The 23,287-nt window shown below is 41.9% G+C and overlaps 3 protein-coding genes across 3 annotated transcripts in view; 2 read left to right on the top strand and 1 right to left on the bottom strand.

Moving 5' to 3' along the window:
- The window catches only part of LOC118417137 (mucin-5AC-like), an 18,118-nt gene extending 2,841 nt beyond the window's left edge, over positions 1-15,277 (top strand). Inside the window, exons 3-9 of the mRNA XM_035822543.1 lie at positions 172-275; positions 5,477-5,642; positions 6,915-7,055; positions 8,556-9,239; positions 9,757-9,889; positions 10,484-12,508; positions 12,645-15,277. Coding sequence (XP_035678436.1) covers positions 172-275; positions 5,477-5,642; positions 6,915-7,055; positions 8,556-9,239; positions 9,757-9,889; positions 10,484-12,489 — 3,234 coding nt within the window. The 3' untranslated portion in view covers positions 12,490-12,508; positions 12,645-15,277. The remainder of the gene's footprint in view (positions 1-171; positions 276-5,476; positions 5,643-6,914; positions 7,056-8,555; positions 9,240-9,756; positions 9,890-10,483; positions 12,509-12,644) is intronic.
- A 570-nt stretch (positions 15,278-15,847) lies between these two features.
- On the bottom strand, positions 15,848-21,143 carry LOC118417140 (biogenesis of lysosome-related organelles complex 1 subunit 4-like). The gene is made up of 5 exons (XM_035822545.1): positions 20,957-21,143; positions 20,093-20,164; positions 19,421-19,522; positions 18,051-18,182; positions 15,848-16,258 (listed from the first exon to the last, which is right to left on the bottom strand). The coding sequence occupies exons 1-5, from the start codon at positions 21,074-21,076 to the stop codon at positions 16,133-16,135; spliced, it is 552 nt and encodes a 183-aa protein (XP_035678438.1). The 5' UTR covers positions 21,077-21,143; the 3' UTR covers positions 15,848-16,132.
- LOC118417138 (methyltransferase N6AMT1-like) lies at positions 21,116-23,145 on the top strand. Its single transcript, XM_035822544.1, has 2 exons — positions 21,116-21,225; positions 22,387-23,145. The coding sequence occupies exon 2, from the start codon at positions 22,387-22,389 to the stop codon at positions 23,050-23,052; it is 666 nt and encodes a 221-aa protein (XP_035678437.1). The 5' UTR covers positions 21,116-21,225; the 3' UTR covers positions 23,053-23,145.
- Positions 23,146-23,287: the final 142 nt, after the last annotated feature.

Genomic DNA, 23,287 nt, shown 5'->3' with positions numbered 1-23,287 from the left:
TCAGTCACTCATACACTCAGTTACTCACACACATACACTCATTCTCATGGTCATACACTCACTCACTCATTCACACACTCACACTCATTCACACACTCTCACCCATGTATGCCGTCACTACCCACTCACTCACAGGTGTATCATCTGTTGTTTGCATATTTGTCCCATCAGGTGGACCAGAAGTCCATGCCGGAGGTGTTCCAGGTGCCCACCTGCCAGTCCACCTGGCAGCTGTTGAGTGGAGAACGGATCTACACCAGGGAGAGACAGAAAAAGTAGGTCTACCTCTCCAGTAGTAAAATAAAACATCATTTACTACAGTCAAACCTGTATTAGCGGCCACCTTTGTACAGCAGCCACCTGGCCATAGTGGCCACTTTTTGTCGGTCCCTTGGATTTGCAGGGGTCGAAATTCATTTTTGGGATTAGGTGCACTGGTGCACCCAGCTTAAAAAATTGGGTGCACCAAAACAATTTTGGGTGCACCACTTAAATCTAAGTAAAAAACCTAATAATAAAACTTAGTTACAAGCTATCAAATTCTTAAACAAGTATCATGACAGACATTTTTATCTTTATAAAAGTTAAATGTCAAGAATATGATGTATACTAGTATACTTTGATATCTTTTCATACATAAAGCACCCACAGAAAATAATTGGGTGCACAGCTCCAATTTTGGGTGCACTTGGGTGCACATGCACCCAGTATTTCGAGCCCTGATTTGTAATGATTAAGAAATAGGCTTAGCGGCCACCTGTCCAACACGGCCACGGCCACGTGATTTCCGGTCCCGTAGATACAGAAACACTGCCTGTTGCAACCATACTGCAGCCTTATGTCACCCTGCACCGTGTTTGAAATTGTAGTTTGCGAGGATTTGGAGTTCTTGACAGGGTCATTTTGGCATTAGCAGAAGGTATGCATGAGTCTTTGTCGGTGAATTTACCGATCGAGACAATGATACTTGATGAGAAAGATTAGTGGGAACTGAAATCATGTGTAGCTTGCTCATGGTCAATTGATCAACATTTTCTCTATGATGGCCACCTGTCTATAGTGGCCATGTTTCTCCAGTCCCTTGAGTGGCCGCTATAGACAGGTTTGACTGTATTCCCTCTTCAACTCATTCTCTGCTATAGCTTGTAGTTGGAATATATTTGAACTTCCTTCGTTTTCCCCTCTCACTTTGTAGTAATGGAGGAGGACTAGGGTTGGGTATCAGTACATGTACGAGGGGTGATCAATAAGTTCTCAGCCTCACCATGAAACGAGGGGCGGAACTCCTATTCTGGGGTATAACTTGATACTTCAATGTTTTAAGTCACTGCCTATAGAAATGCAAATTTAGGTATTCATTAATTAGCCCTTGGTGCCCATTCAGAAAGAAGAAAGAAGAAAATCACAAAATGGACAAGACAGAAGCTCACGCTGTCATCAAGTATCACAAAACCAGCAGGTGTGAAGAAAGTCACAAATTGGACAAGACAGAAGCTCACGCTGTCATCAAGTATCGCAAAACCAGCAGGTGTGAAGAAAGTCACAAATTGGACAAGACAGAAGCTCGCGCTGTGATCAAGGATCTCTATAAAAAGGGGAAGACTCCCAAGGAAATCCACGAAGACATGGTCAAGACACTTGGTGAGGACTCCCCTTCTTATTCCACCGTAAAGAAGTGGGTTGCTAACTTCAAGCGAGGCCAGTGGAGCACGAAAGATGATCCAAGGTCTGGACGCCCAAAATCAGCCACCACGGACGATCAGGTTGAGGCTATCCATCGCATGGTAAAGAATGACAGACGTGTCACTATCCGACATATAGGACATTCACTAGGCATCAGTTGTGGTACAGTTCAAAATGTTTTGTCCAAAAATGATTGGCGATGAGCAAGGTGGGTGCCCCGAATGTTGACCCCACATCAGAAGTTGAACAGGCTGCAAGTTTTGAGGACACTGTTGGCCCGTTTCCAGTCAAATCCTGACAACTTTCTCAAGAGATTTGTGACCCAAGATGAGACCTGGGTTCACCACTTTGATCCAGAATCAAAAGAACAGAGCAAGCAATGGACATACAAGGGTTCACAGCCGCCCAAGAAGATCAAGCGAGTGTCATCGGTTGGCAAGGTGATGGCCTCTGTGTTCTGGGACAGCAAGGGGGGTCATCATGATTGACTACTTGCAAAAGAGTCAAACAATCAATGGAGAGTACTATGCTTCCGAACTACGACAGTTAAGAGCAGGAATCCAAGAGAAAAGGAGAGAAAAGCTTCGAGCTGGTGTGCTGCTGCTCCAGGACAATGCACAGGGCTCGAAATACCACCTGCATATGCAGGTTAGTGCAGGTAAAGTTGAAGCTGTGCAGGTATTTCTGGTGTCTACCTCAGTACCTGCACCTAACCTGCACTGGTCCATGTACTGGGTTCTATACATAAATGTCATTTTGTGTAGGTGTATGTGGACTGTTATCACCTGCATTGACTTTTACCACCTATTAAGTATAAAAGAAGAAAAAATAGCAGGTTCCTGAACAATTTTAGTATGATCCATACTTCCTGAATTCAGAGTGGTGCAGGTAAAATTTGTCTGGTGCAGGTAATTTTCAATGTTACCTGTACCAGTGCAGGTATGCAGAAAAAAGTATTTCAAGCCCTGATGCACCTGTCCACAAAGCACAGGTGGCAGTGGTGGCAGCAAATGAATGTGCTTTGAACTCTACCTCACCCTTCCTACTCACCTGACCTGGCACCATCAGACTTCTACCTGTTTCCTAATCTGAAGTCCCACTTGCGTGGTCACCGTTTTGAGACGGATGATGACATCATCCAAGCTGTTGATGCCTATCTAAAGGGCCAAGATGAAACCTTCTTCCAGCAGGGAATAGGAAAACTGGAACAGCGATGGACAAAGTGCATTGAGCTTAGAGGGGACTATGTAGAAAAATAGTGTAAGAAAATCTTCCTTCTGTAACGTTTTATAAGGAGGGCCGAGAATTTTTTGATTTTAATTTTATTTATTTTGCCCAATCTTTAAAAAAGATAACATAACACAAAGAACGTGCAGGGGGGGGGGGGGAGAAAAAAAGCCTCGTGGAATACATAGTCTTCCCCCAGAAGTAACAAATTATAATACAATTTAACAATTCATAAGCTTATAAAGATTGGATAGATGTGAAAAAATTATACATTAGATAATAATATACCCAAAAGTATTATATCAATTAACAAAATGAAAGAAAATTTTAATAGTCCAATAATTGATAACTAAGCAAATATCATAACAAATTAGATGAAATAAGAACATAACATCAAATGAAATGTACCAACTAAAAATGTTGAAATAGAAGAACAATGAAAAGGAGATTAATTAAGTGTTTGAATATCTAATAATGACTTTTTTAACAGGTTTTTGAAGATGGGAAATGAATGACAAAGATGTAAGGTTTGACTTAAACTATTCCAAATTTGTGGACACCTGAACAGCATGGAGAACTTTCTTTGTTGTGTTTTTACTTGGATCTGTTTTAGGTGGTTACAATATTTAGTACTGTAGTGATGAAGGTCTGAATTGTAATGGAAAAGGCCCTGGACTTGCTTTGGTATACAAGAACTATTGTTAACTGTTTTGTGGACGAAAAGGTTTACTTTGTAGTTTGTTTATATCATATATAGTTATTACTTTTAGATTATGAAACAAAGATGCAGAAGGGAATGTGCATGACACATTTGAGACTATTCGGACGAATCGTTTCTGCAGAAAGAGTAGAGGTGTAAGTGATGCGGAGGTATGTACTAGCCCATACAATGTTACAATACAAGCTATAACTTATAAGATGGGTAGACATTGTTAATGAAAGATAGAGGAGAACAATCAGTCTTGTCGATCTTTTTTGCTAGTGAGGGTCCAATATTAACAAAGAAGTTGTTGAAGACTTATGGGTTTGATATTTCATATGTGTCATCACAGAGTTTGCTAGGAAGAACCTTCGATTTCTTTTTTTATTAAGAAGCTCGTTTATCAATTTCCATGTGTTTCTAATGTTGTCTGTTGTCTCCTTCAGTCCTTGAATTTTTTGTGATAGTGATTCGTTTTAGATAAGCGTACTAATGTGTTGAATTTATTTCTGTAAGTTTTATATGTCTGGAAAGAAGTTGGACTTGGATTCTTTACATAGTTTTTGTATAACTTGTTTTTCTTGATGGACGATTTATGAAATGCAGGAGTGAGGTTTGTTCTTTTCTACATTACGTCCAGAGTGAGTAACAATCGGGAAACATTCTTCAAACAGAGAAGTAATGACTTGAATAAAATGACTGTAGGCATATCGTTTGTGTTAGAGTAATTGTATAAATTATCCTGTGTTTCCGCCGCTAATTGGTTATTGAATTTAGTGATATTAGAACTGGTAAATCTGCGCAAACAACGTTTTGGACTGCTAGTTTTACTCATTCCAGTTTTACAATTCATTATGTAAAATATAGGAAAATGATCCAAAATATCTGTTACAAGCACGCCTGAGATATAGGATTCGGATAATGAGTTTGTTTATAATTATATATTGTCATTTAAAGTAGCTGATTTGTTAGTTATTCTTGTTTGTTTTTGTGATAGTGTAATAAATACTACACGAGAATAACATATTTAAAAAATCTGTCGTTAGAGTATGTCTTTCATTTTTTAGTAAGTCTATATTGAAATCGCCAAGAAGAAAACATGTTTTTCCGTCCTTACTTATTGCATCCAGTGTTGTCGCAAGATGAATAGTAAAGTCCTTAATATCCATGTCAAGCGGTCGGTATACACATCCTAATATTATATTTTTACGAGTAGGAGAGGAAGACACTGGAAGTTCAATAAAAATGGATTCCACATTTCCCTCATGCGAATGTATAGTTAAATCGTCTTATTAAACTTATTGATCACCCCTCGTAGTTTCTATAACTGATTTGTCAGTACCAGTAACATGTATTTCGTATTACCAGGGCTCGAAATACTGGGTGCATGTGCACCCAGGTGCACCCAAAATTGGAACTGTGCACCCAATTATTTCTTTTGGTGCACAGGGTGCATCCAAATATTTTCTTAGGTTTATGTATGTTAAGATATCAAAGTATACTAGTATACAACATGTTCTTGACATCTAAGTTAGAAAGATGATAGAAATGTCTGTCGTGGTACTTGTTTAAGAATTTGATAGCTTGTAACTAAGTTTCATTATTAGGTTCTTACTTAAATTTAAGTGGTGCACCCAAAATGATTTTAGTGCACCCAATTTTTTAAGCTGGTTGCACCAGTGCACCTAATCCCAAAAATGAATTTCGGGATTACTGATCGGGGTGGGGGTGGGGAATATAGTGACGACTGGGATTCATGATAGTAGTGGCCCTTGTGAAATGATAGATAGAAAAGAATGTGTTGCAGAAAGAGTCCAACTTAAAAATTTTTAACTTAGTTTTCCTTCCTATTTTACCTTTCACCAGGATGATGTGCCGTCGCAGCAAACGTAAACGGACAGGTGTTAGCTATAAAGACTCGGATCCGTTGTACAACTGTCCAAATTCAAAATATGTAAAGACCAAGAGGGACAAGAGGTTCACTGCCAACCCCTGGAAGAAGACAGTGCCAGCTGTGGACGATGATGGAAAGGTATAGTGTAGTGTTAATTATCTCCAGTAAAAATGGAGGTATTGTTCTTAGTGTGTGTGTGTGTGTGTGTGTGTGCGTGTATGTGTGTGCCTGTGCGTGTGTGTGTGTGCGTGTATGTGTGTGCCTGTACATGTGTGTGTGTGTGTGTGTTTATGTGTATGTGTCTGGATGGATCGTGATGATATTTGGTATGTGCATAGTGGTCGGATAGACAAAGGTCAACGTGGATTTTGGACCCCCTGGTGTGCAACCTTAGTATTGCAGCAGAAACGTTCGTGTCTTTTGACCTGGACATGCTATGGTCTATAACTTTTGATGGAAGAAGTGTTACGGAATTGGCACAACTTTTTTGTCAGTAACTGACATCAAGCGTTATTTGATAAGTGACTTACTGTTCATGAAACGTATCCAGTTGCTCAAGTAACTTTTGTATCGTGTATGTATAGATTACAGTTTGATTCTTTGTTTTCCCTACTTCACACAGTTGAGTTGCCAGATGTGTAAGTTTGTGTGTGACACCTACACAGCCTCAGTTCTGTATGTACATGTATAATGTACTCCTGTGTTCTTCCTACACCACACAGTTGAGTTGCCAGATGTGTAAGTTTGTGTGTGACACCTACACAGCCTCAGTTCTGTATGTACATGTATAATGTACTCCTGTGTTCTTCCTACACCACACAGTTGAGTTGCCAGATGTGTAAGTTTGTGTGTGACACCTACACAGCCTCAGTTCTGTATGTACATGTATAATGTACTCCTGTGTTCTTCCTACACCACACAGTTGAGTTGCCAGATGTGTAAGTTTGTGTGTGACACCTACACAGCCTCAGTTCTGTATGTACATGTATAATGTACTCCTGTGTTCTTCCTACACCACACAGTTGAGTTGCCAGATGTGTAAGTTTGTGTGTGACACCTACACAGCCTCAGTTCTGTATGTACATGTATAATGTACTCCTGTGTTCTTCCTACACCACACAGTTGAGTTGCCAGATGTGTAAGTTTGTGTGTGACACCTACACAGCCTCAGTTCTGTATGTACATGTATAATGTACTCCTGTGTTCTCCCTACACCACACAGTTGAGCTGCCGGATGTGTAAGTTTGTGTGTGACACCTACACAGTTCTGTATGTACATGTATAATGTACTCCTGTGTTCTCCCTACACCACACAGTTGAGCTGCCGGATGTGTAAGTTTGTGTGTGACACCTACACAGTTCTGTATGTACATGTATAATGTACTCCTGTGTTCTCCCTACACCACACAGTTGAGCTGCAGGATGTGTAAGTTTGTGTGTGACACCTACACAGCCTTCCACCAACACCTACTGGACCACCACACCTGGAAGAAGTGCACAAAGTGTAGTTTCCTCACCCAGAGTCAGAAGAAAATGAACGCTCACATCAAGGTGAGTACTGACTGAAAATTAAGTACATGTAGTGTGAGTCTTAACATGTTCAGCCAATAGTGGTAGGTACTGGTACAGGAAATTCAGGTACAGGTACGGTACAGGTCCAGAGGATCTGGTTCAGGTCAGGACTGGACGTAATTGTTTGGGGATGGGCATTACTTGAAACAATGGTCCATTTTGCTACAAAGGAATCTGTTTGGTGGAGTATCCTATCTTGACGTAAAGAGCGCTACTGCCTATGATAAGTTAGACTAAGTTTGCCTGTAAAAACTTGAAATGACTATCAACTCTTCTCTACTTCACTATTGGCTATTTTCTCGGACCAGTAAGCCTCAAAACATGCAAATGCCTGCCGATATAGTGCTGGAATAATCTGTTCATTTTACGTTCTTAGGAACGTAAAATTCCAGTGGAAAGATGGGTCAAGTCCATAGGAATACATTGGAATTGAGAATTGTGTTTCAAAAGGACTTTTTCCAAATTTTCCTTTAGTATATATGGCTGCAGCAGTTTGTACTTTGTTGGCTGTGCTTTTGTTAAATATTTTGTTTTTATGAAGAGTGGTATTGAATCACCAAGTGGCAAGGCTAGAGAAACTTAGATAGAGATGTCAAAGATTCAATTCCTGGCCTTCCTGGATAGATACGAGGGGCGTGCAATAAGTAATGGTCCTGACCCACTTCCAGTTGTCTGATCTAAATGAAATTTTGTATGTGTAATAATTCATATCTCTATGGGTTATGTTGCAAAAGACAGCTCTGAACTAATTGTGGTTTCTGATTTACTGGTGTTTGAACTTAGTCAGGTGCGAAATGGACCAGGTGTGAAATGGAACCAGTTGAGTGTCGCGCAGTGATCCGGTTTTTGTATTTGAAAGGACGCACACCAAAGAAGACTTTTGATGAAATAAATGAAACTTATGGTGATGATGCCCCATCATATGACCTTGTAAAACGCTGGCATCCTGAATTCAAACGTGGCTGGAAGTCTGTGGAAACAGCTCCCAGACCTGGTCGTCCCTCTTGTGCCATTGATGAGGCATCAGTTGGAGGACCAACCTGGGGTGTCCTACAAAATCGGTGTCCAGAGCTGCATCAAACGATGGGAGAAATGCATAACTCTGGGTGATTCCTATGAAGAGAAAGACTAATAACTGTGCCAAGTTTCATTAATCTCCTGCTATGGGAAATGGGTCAGGACCATTACTAATTGCACGCCCCTCGTATTGTGCCCTTGGGAAAGGCACTTTACACAACTTTCCTCACTCCACATAGGTGTAAAAATGGGTACCTGACTTTAGTGGGGAGGTAAAAGCAGTTGAAGGAGAAGGATGTACTCTGCCTTTCAATACCATAATGAAACCTCAATTTTTTGGGCCCTCTAGCGCCTTGTTATGATACTGGAGCAGAACTTCTGCTTTTGATATCTAATCTTTTTTGAAGGAAAAAATATACTTCCAATTGTGAAACCAGGTTTTGACACCTTTTTTTTTTACAGATAATGCACACACCCAGGGACCAGTGGCCAGAAGTGAAGATGCTCCAGCGTTGTCAGCTGTGCGGACTGGACACTGGTTCTCCGGGAAACCTACAGGAACACATCCTGTACTCTCACAAGTGTTACATCTGTGGCTTCATCACTAAACAGAAGGGAGACTTGGAAAAACACATGGACACACTGCACAAGGGTAGTCCAAAACTCAAGCCGCTCCAGGCTAACAGTGCGCCCGGAAACGCGCCCGGACACACTCCCGGACTGCCTTCTGTCTTTGCGCAAGGTAACCCCTCTGTCCAGAAGGCATTCCCCGTAGCGAACAACATAATACCAAGACCGTCATGGCCACAGGTTCAACACAGACCGAACATTCTAACACAGACGATGAGTTTCCCACGGGTGTCGGCGCCGCCAACGCAGCTAGCGCCCAGAATGCAGCCGGTCAACACGGTACTGGGACATCCGGGTAACCCCGTGACCGTCGGCGTATCGCCTGGCGTCATCACGGTACCACAGCAGGTTACAGGTACAACCGTGGTGAGGCTGCAGAATAATGCGACCCACGCGGAGACGTACGTACGCTGCACGTTCTGCTTCTACCTGTTCTCGACGCTCACCGCGGCCCACGCCCACATGGCCAACGTGCACTGGAGACAGATCTCAGCACTGGCACAAGCTGGACAAAAGGTGGGCTTTACTCTCTTCTAGGCTTAGGGGAAAAAATTATGTGTTTCCTGTTTCAGTCATTAAAAAAATAGGGTCGGTAGGTAGGGATTATCTTTTTGCATTTTGCCACTTGCAGTTGCTAGGCCTTATATCTATATTTTATAGAGACATCTGTTTGGAGAAAACATAAGTTTTCAACCATACTGTAAATTGTAAATTATACAAAGCAGTTTCAAAACAAGCAAATCTGGGACAAGTGGGAAAACAGGTAATAATGTTGTATAATGCCAAAGTCAATGACCATACTCTGTGTGTTTAATCATTTGTTCAACCCTCTTGACCACTTGGATTTCATAATGAAGGCAACCTGTTTTTGCCATTTTTTCATTTTTTCATTAGCACCCTTGCCTCAGTTTTGGGACTCCCAGAGGATGTCATCCATATAATCCAATTAACATTTATGAAGGTGTTTACTGTGTTTAATTATAGGTCTCTTTATTATGTATCTAATCCTGTTTTTCCTTTTTTTATTATACAGATTATCCTCCCCAAAGTGATCCTGTACACAAATAGCCCCCCACAGCACAAGGTGCAGGGTAGGCCGAAGACTCCTATCAACAAGAACACAGTCAAGCATCTCCTGAATAAAGATGACAACACGCACACCTCAGGTAACTGTCTTCTTCAGCTTGGCCATTTTCTTAGTTTCTTAGACTGTTTTCTGGAATAATAGTCTTAGGTGCTATTCTGTTGTGTGATGTGGGATCATGTGGCATAACTACAGGGTGTTTGGCTCAGAACGCAGATGTCCAGGGTTCGAATCTTGATCACCGATACACAACTTTCTTCGCTCAACTAAGCTAAAAATGAATACCTAGCTCAGAGACATTCCACGGATAGAATGTTAAATGGAGGTCTCGTGTTTTAGGAGAGCCATACCTCAATCATGTTGAAAAGAATCCATCACGCTTATTGAAAAGAGTAAGGGTCTTTCCTGTCTTGAGTGGATCAAACCATTCCGGTCTAAATGGGGTAGGGAATTTGCTTCTCCTGAGATTAGATAGTTCTCAGTCATGTGAGCAGTTGAGCTGGTCTCTTGATGGTTCTGACGTAGTGAAAAGAGTTGCTGCTACAGTTACAATATAGCCCATTGCCTTGAAGTGACCTCCGGGTCTTTAAATCATGATAAAGTAGAATTAAAGTACCATGTCTTCTAGTTCTACTTCTAGCAATGTAATGATTGTTTGTCTTCCTACGATCTCTAGGTGAAGTTGTTGCATCTACATCCATCCCAAGCCATCAAAACGTGCAGAAAGGCACGACCACAGTCGTCAATCCAAGCGGGCAGGTACCAGTGCCTACACTGGGTACCCCTGCAACACCTGTCAGTAACGTAGCAGTCAGGCACCCTGTTCCAGCTCCTCAAGCCATCCCTGGTATAGCGAGGCCCCCCGTGGTTGGAACTGTCAATGCCGTCCCAGCAGTCAGTCAGGGATTTCAGACAGTACAGGCCAGCCCTTCATCTATTGGAATAGCTAGAGCCCCAATTGTCAGGCAACAATTTCAGCCCAACTTGGCCACCACATTGCCAGGGGGCAACCTGACAAGTGTTGCACCTGGGCCAGCTGGGGCACCTGTTGCACCTGGGCCAGCTGGGGCACCTGTAGCACCTGGGACATCTGTGGGACCACAACAGCAGATAATGGTTCTGAAAAAAGAAGGAGAGAAGTTTGTATGGGTAACGCAGCCGGTACAGAATGTTGCGAGTCTACTCCCAAACCAGAACAAAGGGTTGACAAGTGCAGTTCCCGCTCCAAACCAAACTGTAACAGTACAAAGCACTTCAAACATTGTCACCCAACAAGTACTAACTGCATCAAATGTATGTGCGAAGGAAGAAAGCCAGCTGTCTAGCAATTCAAATCAGGCAGTTCAGGACGCAAAGTCGTCAGAGAGAGTGCCAAGACATACAGTAGTCACCACTCAAGCCACGCCCACTGTCATCACTCAAAGTGCAAATACGTCATCAGCAACAACAACAGCTCAAAATATAGTAGCTACACCAGCCAGTACCATAAAGGTTGTTAGTATGGCTACATCCACAACAACAACAAATGCCAATGTGGCTAGTGTGAGTCAACAGAAACCTTGTCCTCTAAGTACAATAGTTAGTAAAAGTACCCCCCTGTCTGGTGTAGTTTCAATCAATGTCCCCACTGTAGCTGTCACGCCAAGTCAGCAAGTGGGAGTCACTCCTATGGGACAGCTAGCGTTGGTGTCGCAACCGAAGACAACACAGCCACCCCCTAAAACAGTTTACTTTGTGAACAAGGTGCCACAAGGCAGCACCCTACCTGGGCCACTGCAACAGTTGGTGACACTACAGGGTGCGCAGGTTGTACAGAGAGTGGCGAGTCCCGTGGTAAACGTGAGAGGGATCCAGCCCGGCGTTGTCGGTTCCGGTAACCAGTCAACCGCTAACGCCGCTCAGCAAACCATCCTGGTAATGGCGGACGGACAGAGGATCATGCTTCCGAAGAACCAAAGACTCATCACAGTACCGGCACAGACCACACCGAAGCCAAACTCTTTACTTCAGAATATCAGTCTAGCTCCTGCAGTGGAGGTCAGTAACTCACAGTTTGTGATGAGGAATATCAACACACACCGGTCGCCCGGATACGCAGTACGGTTGCCGGTCAAGGCGCAGCTTCAAAACGTCGTACCAGGGCAGACCTTAGTGACGAACAGCACCGGCGGACTACTCGTGCCCACTCAGAACGTTAGAGCGGACGATAGTCGTCCGGGAAGGCCAGTTGTTCTGCCTCTTGCCCCCAAGCCAGAGCCAAAATCTGACAATGCAAGTGTCGCTAACCAAGCTGACAAGTCAGAACCTACAAGTACTCCAGTCATAAATACTGAAACGGCATCGACGTCGAAGGCCACGCCACACATCAGGGACAAAAACAAGAAAGCAAAAGTCAAACACACAACAGGAAAGCACAAAAACAACTTGTTGAAGAAGAAACAGAAAAGGGTCAAGACTGAAGAGGCAGAATCAGCAGAGACCATACTCCTGAGGAGTTTCCACAGTGCCCCCTATCTGACTTCTAGGGAACTGCAGCAGTTAAAGTTTAAGACCTATCGTAGCGCATCAGACATTCGCTACTGGTTCCACACCATGCAGAGGAAGTGTATGAAGAGTTTTGAGCAGCGCGAACCCAGAGTTGTTCTGTCTCGCTGCGATGCAAAGAAGCCTAAAGTAGAGTAAGATGGAACACAGGGTAACTGTAACAGTTATACATAGAAGTTCCACTGTACAAGTAATGTGTTCCAGCACAAATTTGAAGTATTGTACGGCCCCTCTTCTTGTCAAACCTTTGCCAGTTTCTCTCTATTGACATCTTACAATAAAAGCCTCAAGGAATTGTACATAGATGTTGCAGGTAAAAATACTAAAATTACTGTCTATACAGGCTGTACAGCATGTAATTATGTTCTGCATTAAAAGTTGAACTGTAATATCCGACCCTAAAAAAGTAAAATGGATTTACACACATTTTGATACACCAACTCCAGCCTTTGTCAAGGAATGAGGAATCCAATGCTTATGTGATTTGTCACGCTATGCAGATAGCACACATGACTCGGTGAGCAGTGGATCATAAGTGGCAGGAAGTCTATGGCGCCCCCCGTCTCTGTTGGGGGATGGTTGTAGAGCCCTGATGTAGATGGCTTCCTCAATTCCTCAACAGAGGCGAGGGGCGCCATAGACTTTTTCCAACATATGATCCACTGCTCACTGAGTCACTGATGTTCTATCTGCATAATGTAAGATCACAAATGCAGTGGATTGCTCATTGATTGACAAAGAAAGGAGTTGGTCAGTTGAAAATTTGGGTAAATCCAATTTTTGTGTTGGAAGTTACAGTTTAATTCGGATACAGAATGACTTCTACCAATGCAGATGGACTTTCAAGTTATGTAACTATGATTATGAGAATGCAAAATGTATGTGCCAGACTGGCAGTTTTTTGGATATGACTCAGTTTTGCTGCCACAGCTCCCCTTTGCATTTAGTTGTCTGGAATTAACAAGTAGTGAAAGCTATTTATGATTGTAAAATATATATGCAGTGCAATGTACCTGTGCAAAACTTAGACAGTTAGGTATTCCATTTCTTCCTGTTTTGGTATCTCTGTAATGGACCGATCCTAACTGTCCATCACAATCAGCAGTTCAACCAATGAGAGAATGGCAATTGGCATTTTGACCAATGGCTGCATGTCTGTCAAATATTTGCATCTTTTTGTTTTCTATTTGCTCTTTGACGGTGGTGGGCAGGGCTATGAGGTCCTAATCTCAATCTTATATACAGGTCTGGAATGCAGGTATTTGAAAAGAATTTTATTAAAGGAAAATTTATGTGACTCTGAGGCTCCTTGGAAGAATTTCTTGTGACCGTATTGGACCATTCCTTATGTAAAACATCTTTCAGTTTATGGGTGCCAAGGTATTGCTATGAGTATTACAGAATATAAGTAATCCGATCCACTACTTAGAAATATTATGAGTTTTGCAACTTGGAGAGTCCCGACGGAGAGGAAAAATGGGCCAGTCCCTTAGGCAGGTTTAGCAATTGGATAAACCCAGAGGTTCTTAAAAGATATTGTAGGAAAAATGGAAGTCAAGAGCCCACCATCTTGAAATTGCCTCTCATGTCATGAGACAAAGGCGCAGGTCGTATGTGTTCCATAAAACTCTAACTTTCGTAAAATTTGTGTATCAACAATGGATCGTATGGATTCTGTAAAATTTGTATACTTAGGCACCCCCGGTCAAGTCATTTTATTATTGTCCAGTGAGAGTGTGCCTTTTGTTGTGAGAATTGAAGTGCTAAACTGCACAAAAGACAATCTAGATGGATCAGGCTGTTTTTAACAGCATATGTAAGAAGATGTTAACTTCATAATATCTGTTTGTGTTGCGTTTATTATATCTTGCGTTTCTAAAACCACTGTTAATGCTGAAGTTGTAGTAGTTTAAAATGACATGAAGACAAGACAAAAACAATCCTGAATCAAAATTGAGCTGTAACTTCCAACAGAAAAAATTTTCTACTTGTCAACTCGCCGAGGAATGAGCGATTCACTGATTCTTTGACGTCACGTTATGCAGATAGAACACGTGACTCAGTGAGCAGTGGATCACAAGTTGCTGAAAGTCCATGGCGCCCCTCGTTTCTGTTAAACTTTGAACTTAAAGGATGGTTGTAAAGCTGGGCTGCCCTAATGTAGAAAGCAGATTTTATTCCTCTTGCAAAATTCTTTCTGCAACTTTTGATCCACTGTGCATTAAGTCATGTGGTCTATCTGCATATTGTGACATCACAAGTGGTGGACTGCTCATTCCTTGACAAAAGACTCAAGTTGGACAGTAAAAAAGTTCTGTATGTCCATTTTTTTGTGCTGAAAATTACAGTGCAACTTCAATATAGAATGACAAATGCACAAACAGTAGAATTTATTTATTTGTCTTCTTGTTGGGCACAGAGAAGCACGCTAACATCTTTTTATACACTTGTATACTCATTACTTTATAAGTATTCCAAGTTATATTTACTTCTCACTCCTTTTTTAGTCACTAGAGATGAGAAAAAAATGTTGCCTCTCTCAGAGCATATATATTGACATTGTTAAAAGTGAAAATTGTAAATCTTACTATGTTTTCTGTATCCTTCACTTCAGGTATCTAGCTCAAATCAAGTTGCTTAAACTCAATTAAAAAGAAAGCTTACAGAAACCACTTGAAACAATTTATTGTGTTTTACCTGTGCACATTAAGAATAGACTTGTGACCTAATGTAACAGTATTTAAAGTTTCCAATCTTGCATTTTAGAGTATTAAACAATTCGTAAAATGTACATCTGGAAAAATACATTTGTATGTCTATTGACGATACAGCATATCCTACACTTTCTCAACATAATAGTCAAGGACGTAGTTATCTTTCAGAATAGTTTGTTTGTAAGTCGGGCATTAAAGCAATGATCTAATTTTAAAGTGGAGTGTTCATGGTGGTTTGAGTTTGCAACAGTGCTGTAGTCACATACTGTACAGTAAAGGTGGTATCTCACTGCACTTGGGGCAATGGTGTGGCACTGCGGTGTGGCACTGTTTTGTTCTTTTCGCAATTTTCAAAAATTTAGATATTGCTCAACACGTAAAAGTATGACTTAGAAGACAACAAAATGGAAGAAAACTCATTCTTCATCTCTGAAATTCGTTGAATCATCTATGAACCCCGCAGTGCCACACCCGTGCCCCAAGAGCAGTGAGATACCACCAACACCGGCGCCTTTACTACCAGTCGCTTTCGACAGTACTGGCATAATCAACTGTCACTTACTTTCTACTTCTATATGTTACTGCCTTAGGCTACGCCAATCCATTTCATTGGTTCTCAGATTTCAAACAATAAAATGTAGCAAGCGGACATCATAAAAACATAAGGCTCCCTGCCTGGAAAACTTGAATGTGACTGTATTCACCCCATAAAACCCAGTGTACAAATGTACCAAACTGAAGGCATCTGGTCCTCTGGCTTTGTTTTCATGATGTTTTTTCCAGTTGAGCATATCTTTTTTATTTTTTAAAAATCCGAGAACCAACAAGTTAAATTGGTATGGCCTTAAGTGCATTGAAAACTGACATGCAGCGAAGAAGTGAATTGAAATGGATTTAGCACTGGATACATGAATTCCTAAGAATAATAGGAATAATAGATACATATTGTATTATGCTTTAAAATCTAGCTTAATCTAGCAAAGATGCCAAAGTTACAGAGACAATATTGCTTAGAAATTGAATGATCTGAAGAGTCTGGAGCCGAAGTGACTTGACCATCTGTTTCGTCACCTCTCTTCAGTGGATGTGTTAGGGTTAGAGTCTTCCTTTGGTGGGAAGAAGTCGTCTGTCTTGAAGATCTCCGGGGGCACAAATTTCTTCCGTTGCTCAGGTTTAGGAGCTACAGGCTTCTTCTGTAAATGGAAAAGAAAGATTCTGTACATATGTGAAGAAATACAAACTAGAAATATATGAAGTTTAACTATTGTAACTAATGTAAAGGTTTTTGTTTTTGCTCATCTCGGTTTATTTCTGGGGTGGTTTGCATAGTATCTCAAATAGACATTTTCAACAAGTAATGGAATTGTCCAGGAATGTCTCTGGCTCAACTAATAGCGACTCTCACATCTGAGCTCCTGGTACCAATTACTGTAAATGCAGAAATGTTCGCGGTGGATTAATGTTCGCGGTTTTCGCGGTGACCACTTTACCTCGAAATTAAAACCACTGCGAACATTTTTCTATTGTGCTATTAGACTGCAGTCTATGGTGTAACCGCGAACTTAAATCCGCCGCGAAAAGTCCTTTTTCTCGCTACCGCGAAATTAAATCCCCGCCAACTTAAATGCATTTACAGTAGTTGGTAATTGAGAGTTCCTTTCAGAGTCCCTGATGCACCTTGCTTTCAACTACTAACTGCAGAAACCAAAGTGCGGACAGGAATAACTTTTAAGTGATGACAAAACCTCCATTTCCAGCCACCCAGAAGGTAGGTGCTGGAGGCTAGACTGCCTATAGAAATCATCATCTTCAATAATGCTTCTAAGCCCAATAAATTATTAGCAGCTGCGCAATGACCAATATTAGTGCATGTGTAAACAAAGGGTAGGGAAAGGACGTGGACATCTACAAGGCTCGAAACACCACCTGCATATGCAGGTTAGTGCAGGTAAAAATGGAGCTGTGCAGGTATTTCTGGTGTCTACCTGCACCTAACCTGCACTAGTCCATGTACTGGGTTTTACACATAAATGTCTTATAATATAGCTACATATGGATTCTTATCAGCTCCATTGACTGTTGAACATATAGCAATGATTTCTGAACAATTTCAGTATGATCCATACTTTCTAAATTCACAGTGGTGCAGGTAAAATTTGTCTGGTGCAGGTAATTTTCAATGTTACCTGCACCAGTACGGGTATGCAGAAAAAGGATTTCGAGCCCTGCAGGTGCAAAGACAGTAACATCACTAAAGTGTAATTTAGTGATGTTACTACACACATACATGTATTTACATATGCACAATGTACAGGGGTGGGGTGGCAGCTCAGTGCAGCTAAGCCCGTCCCAGCTCAGTTTTGAACTGGGAGAGGGACTCCGCCTCCGCCACAATAGGCCCAAGTCCACTCCATTATTCATAGTCTGGGAAGAACGAGAGCCTGTACTGCTGTAGTAGTTGGTCTTACACGCAATGAACTTCATTCAGGGTTCTAGCTAGTGCATTTTAGCGTAGTGGGTCACTACGCTACAATTTGTGACCCCTCTTGGGATGTTTTCACACTGGGTGGGGAGGGGGCAATTAGTCAACAATGGGGTAACTTGGGGTCAAAGGTTGTTGCTATGTGTTGCTAGGGGAGCCAACACCCACTTCGCTGGGGGTCTCAAGAAATGACTTACGGTCATTGAGACTATGTTAAAATATGGGCCACTACGCTATTTTTGAGTGACTGTGGTACTTTGCTATCATTTGCTTGTCCGACAATGTCTAATAATCAATGTCAGGACAATGAAAAATGATGATATGCCACTCAAAACTGACCAAAAAATCCTTCAAATTACATACGATGTTAACAGAGTGCCAACTTTTGAACTCTACATTTTCAAAATCTCACCATGAAAGGAGCACACCAATCTCCTGATTAGTCGCTTTGCTATCATGCCATTCCCACTACACTAGAACCCTGCTGTTTCATCATGACTTACTGGTGCAAAGATGGGCATCTTGATGTTGGTGAAGAGTGACTTGATGGAGTTGAGGGAGCTGTAGTCTCTCTCTGCCTGGTTCACCAGCTCTTCCATCATGTTCACATTCCTCCTCACTACATTCACAAAAGCCTGGAGGAACAGCATGGAAAGTTATTTAATCAGTTTTACCATATTTTGTGGAAGGACTTACATAACAGGTGACGAACACCTTTGCAAGATGCCAACCCGGAGACCAGACTGTGAGGTTTGATCCACTCACACCAGGAACTCTTTTCGATAAGTACAGTTGTTTTTTTAACATGCCCAAGGTTTGGCTCTTCCCGAACATGTGACCTCCATTCAATGTCCTCTCACTTGCTAGTAGCCTAATGGCCCTAGCAAAGCTAGGTACTAGTACTCATTTTTCACCTGAGTGAAGTGAGAAAAGTCACGTAAAGTGCCTTTCCCAAGGGCACAAGATCGGTGACATGGCAGGTTTTGAATTTGGGACCTCTTGGGCCTGAGCCCAAAGCGCTGCCAATTACGCCACACGATCTCAGAAAATAAGGCAGGCCCAAAGCTAGGTCTTAAACTTAATCTTTCAACTTGGATAATGCCTGTTGTCTACTTTAGTTGGCATTTCTGGATTATTTTAGTGAAGCCATAATGATTCAATTGTATGGAAACCCCAAAATAATTTGATTATGGAAACCCCAAAACTGAGAATGTGTAAAAAAAAGTTTGGCAAAACAAGTTGCCTCAGTTATGACATCTACATGTGAGTAGTCAAGATGGTTGAACAAATTACCAAACACACGGAGTAATATACATGTAGATTCTTTAATTTGTGTTCTTTTACATCTTCCTCAGGGGTGCCTAAGCATTTGCACGCACCCTGTGAAATTCGTACGAATATTATGTGATACATACGAATCACTATGCAAAAACGCACCAACATTATGAAATCTCATAAGGTTCGTGTGTATCGCATAGTGATTCGTGCGATTTTCATAATATTCGTGCGTTTTCGCATAGTGATTTGTGTGTATCACATAATATTCGTATGAATTTCATAGGGTTCCTGCAAATGCTTAGGCACCCCTGTTCCTTTACTTTGGAATTTGACTTTGGCATGCTTTCAATATCTTTTTGCAGTAAGCATCTGTTCGCTCAATTTGCAGAGCTGCTTTGTACAATTTAAAGTGTGGTCAAAAACATTATTTTTGACTGACGAAACATGATGTGTGCATGGATGTCATGCATACAATCAAATCAACATGGACTAATCACAATGACAACTTAACATGGACTAATCACAATGACAACTTATAACTTGACTGAATAATTTCACACAACTGTCACAATTTCATTCTGTAATATTTTCTCACCTCTAGTTGGTCGATCCTCTCGTACGTTTTCCTGATTTCCAGCGACCTCTCATACAACTCCGGGAGGGTTTTGTTTAGAGCAAGGTTGGATTCTGATCGAACCTGACAGGAAAGAAACATTACATTTAATCATAGTCAATGAACAACTTTAAAAATATTAACTATTGTAGCTTTGCTTCAAATTTCAATAGGAGATAAACGGCTTTACCTGTTACTGTGATGGTTACAACTATTACAAGACATACAACTTCTTTGTATGTTTGCTTTTATTGCATTCCCAGTCAACTGCCTTCTGGTGCAACACACTAGGTTTCTAATGAACAGTACGAGCTGCATATCTGGACAGATTTATTTGAATCACTCACACCAGGAAGGAACCCTACTCTTTTCAATAAGTGTGGTGGCATCTTAAACTTGGTTGAGGTGTGCCGATGTAAGTTAGACATCCAGGTAATAAGATACGCCAAAAGGTAGTTACTCAAGCAACTGGATTTGATTTTTGGAAACGGCCGAGGTGTGCCTCTCTTCAAACACAGGACCTTCATTTAACATCCTATCCGAGGGATGGCCCTAACCAAAGTTAGGCACTCATTTGTACCTGAGCAGAATGTAACATACTGTATTTCCATCATTAGTCATTGTTTCAGTGCCCTTGTAAAATTTGGTACTCACCATGTCTATCACTCCGCAGAATTCATCTAGATGGGTCAGCATCTCCTCTATACTGTCTTCTATCATCTTCCTCTGGAAGCAAAAAGAGATACTGTACTTTATTTGTATTGCATACCCAGTAAACTTCCTCATGGTGTAACACGCCAGGTATGTACTGAAGAGTACAAGCTGCATATCTGGACAGATCTATTGGAAGGGCACCTACTCTTATCAATAAGTGTGGTGGGTTCTTTAACATGCTCAAGAGGTCTGGCTCTCCTCCAGGCTTTTAGCTAGGATTTTATTATAGGGAGTCCAAATTTATTGGTGAGTCACGGTAAGTGGCTATTGTAGGGGGGTCCGGGGGCATCCACCTTCCATGGTGCAGAGTTTTCTTATTGATTTTAATTTAAAATAGTGCATTCTAAGTAATTTAAGGTATCAAAAATACTGTTACAGAGGTCACAGTAGAAGACATCCCTGGTCAATCAGAATTTCATGCTTGTCAGAGGATTTTGTCCCCAGTGTAAGGGCGTCCAGTGCGTCAACTTTCTTGTTATTCTGCAAAAAGGGCGTCCAGATGACGCCTTGATCCACGCCTGGCTAAAATCTTTGGAACTGCAGGGGGTGTTTTACTTGCAGACTTTGAAACAGGATAAGTCAAGAAGTTTAATTTGTGGCAAGCTTTGATGAAAACCACGCAATTGAATGTAAATTATGCAAATTAGGACGCATTGTTTAACCTCTATTTCCCTACACAAGATTTCATTCCTCTAAAAAATAAAATCTTTTACACGACCCCATATGTAACAACTGCATATCCCCTCACATTTGCACCGTTAAAAACAAATAGGACTCTAAAACAACGTTATTACACACTCTCACCTCTTTGTCTGTGTCCACATCGAGATAAAGCGAGTAGTCGGCGCACGTCTGCTCGAGCACCGGCAACATTTCTTCACTTTTCTCGGGAGGACTTTGTTTTTGTGGACTTTCTTCCGCCATGATGGACAACTCTACCTGGCATGCGCTTTGACCTGTAACCTTTGACCTGTTGGAGCAGACGACTTGAAGGAAAGGGGGTGGACCACATCATGTATCATGGTTTCGAATGTTTCTTCGCATTTCTTCTTATTTAGGTGCATGGATAGAAGGTATGTATAGTTTTACATGTATAACACAACATTCTTAGTCTCGGGGACCTAATAATGGAAGGAAATAGTGCTGAGTCATCACTAGAGCCATAATCTCCAAGCAGATCCTACGGTAGCGCATTAGATAGTATCAAAACCTGGCAGAGGAGTGAAGAAGGCCTTGGAGTATATATGTTTGTCTACATGGCAAATGGACACCTTTGGGCTGACTGTACTCCTTGGCCAGTTTGGTACTATCTAATGCCATTGTAGGATCTGCTTGGAGATTATAGAGCCATGCCATATTTGAGTTTTTGTTATTTGGGTTTGATGTGTAACGTAATCTCTGAAGTTCTTCTCTTGAAGTTGAAGGACTGACTGTGAATTTACTATAAGTAGTATTAGATAAATTCACATTGGAATACGTTACATAGTACAGTAATAGTGAAACAACCAGAGGGGCGAGTAAGAACAGAAAGAAACAACACCCCGACTCCCGGGATTCGAACCCGCGCCAAACCGGGCAGCCGGATCACAAATCGAACGTGCAAACCGTTCGGCCATAAAGGCTTAAGCCGTTAGGCGTCTTCGGTTTAGCAGTCCTTGAACACCACTGTTACACTACTCCCCCTTTTCTTTTCAAGATTCGTCCTCGAATCTCCGAGTTCGACATCCCTGTGTGGCACATACTAGCCTGTTACTCACAGGGTCGGCATGGGAACCAGTGAAACAACCAGAGGGGCGAGTAAGAACAGAAAGAAACAACACCCCGACTCCCGGGATTCGAACCCGCGCCAAACCCGGGCAGCCGGATCACAAATCGAACGTGCAAACCGTTCGGCCATAAAGGCTTAAGCCGTTAGGCGTTTTCGGTTTAGCAGTCCTTGAACACCACTGTTACAATAGTACATACCTACATCTAAGTTGCAAGGTCCAGGGCACATCCTCGAATACAGGACCTCCATTTTATACCTTTTGACACATGGGTGCAGCCCCAACCGAGATGCCCTTCCCTGGATTAGAACCAGGTACTAGGGTCTCCCAGTTACCAACTTATTGGAACCTGGAGTTCAAGTATGAAACTGCTACCAATTTATACAGCTAGGAGGTTAAACCTCCTTGGTTACAGGGACAATATGATGTAACATTTTATAAAATTTTCTTTTTTATTTCCACTTCCAGATGACCATGGGTGAAACATTCCCCACCCCAGACTTGTCCCACCTTACCGCAGAAGACTACGATCACGTGTATGAACCCGCCGAGGACACCTTCCTCCTAATGGATGCCCTGGAGAAGGACGCTGACCTCTTACGATCCATCGCACCTTCCATCTGCTTGGAAGTGGGTTGCGGATCCGGCGCTGTGATCACTTTCCTTGGATCCATCCTTGGATCACGACCACACTACCTCTGCACGGATCTCAACCCGCGCGCCGCAGAGTGCGCCGCCAGGACGGGAACACAGAACAACATCTCCGTCCATCCCGTCTTGACGGATCTAGTTTCCGCGCTGTTACCACGGTTGGAGAACAAAGTTGATGTGATGATTTTTAACCCGCCGTACGTCGTGACTCCACCGGAGGAGGTGGGATCGCACGGGATCGAAGCGTCGTGGGCTGGCGGTGTCAAAGGTCGCGAGGTCATGGACCGCTTCTTCCCCCTTGTTCCAAGACTGCTGTCGGACAATGGAGTGTTTTACCTGGTCACTATTGAGCAGAATGACCCAGAGGAGATTGGATGTAAGATGAGAGAATTTGGGTTTACTATGGACAAGGTTATGAGTCGAAAGGCTGGTCCGGAGAAACTTGCCATTCTCAGGTTTTCTTCATGTAAACGAACAATGTAGTAAGAAGATGTAAAATGTAAGAAAAAGTTTGAATAAAATGAAATCCAAAAATGTATAAAATATAATGTTAACTCTGGAGAAATTTTGATACAATGTTGAAATTAAACTTTTAATGTAATGTTTCCAGTACATCACATGTTATGGCTCTTTTTTATTTTCTTGTGTTTCAAGCTTGTGCAATGGTTAGCAGAAAAGTAGATCTTGCCAGTAATATAGTATTATACTACTTATGCAT

Source organism: Branchiostoma floridae, chromosome 6 (genome assembly GCF_000003815.2).
Source record: "Branchiostoma floridae strain S238N-H82 chromosome 6, Bfl_VNyyK, whole genome shotgun sequence".
In the NCBI taxonomy this organism is placed as follows: domain Eukaryota; kingdom Metazoa; phylum Chordata; class Leptocardii; order Amphioxiformes; family Branchiostomatidae; genus Branchiostoma; species Branchiostoma floridae.
The sequence above is the reverse complement of the archived record's forward strand: the minus strand, read 5'-3'. Positions and strand labels throughout refer to the sequence as shown.

Coding starts and splice junctions, on each gene's coding strand:
- LOC118417140 (XM_035822545.1), bottom strand. CDS start 21,076: ATGGCGGAAGAAAGTCCACAAAAACAAAGTCCTCCCGAGAAAAGTGAA. Junction 19,523..20,092: donor TCTGCGGAGTGATAGACATG/GTGAGTACCAAA, acceptor CTTTCCTGTCAG/GTTCGATCAGAATCCAACCT. Junction 18,183..19,420: donor AGAGGATCGACCAACTAGAG/GTGAGAAAATAT, acceptor CTGTTCCTCCAG/GCTTTTGTGAATGTAGTGAG.
- LOC118417138 (XM_035822544.1), top strand. CDS start 22,387: ATGACCATGGGTGAAACATTCCCCACCCCAGACTTGTCCCACCTTACC.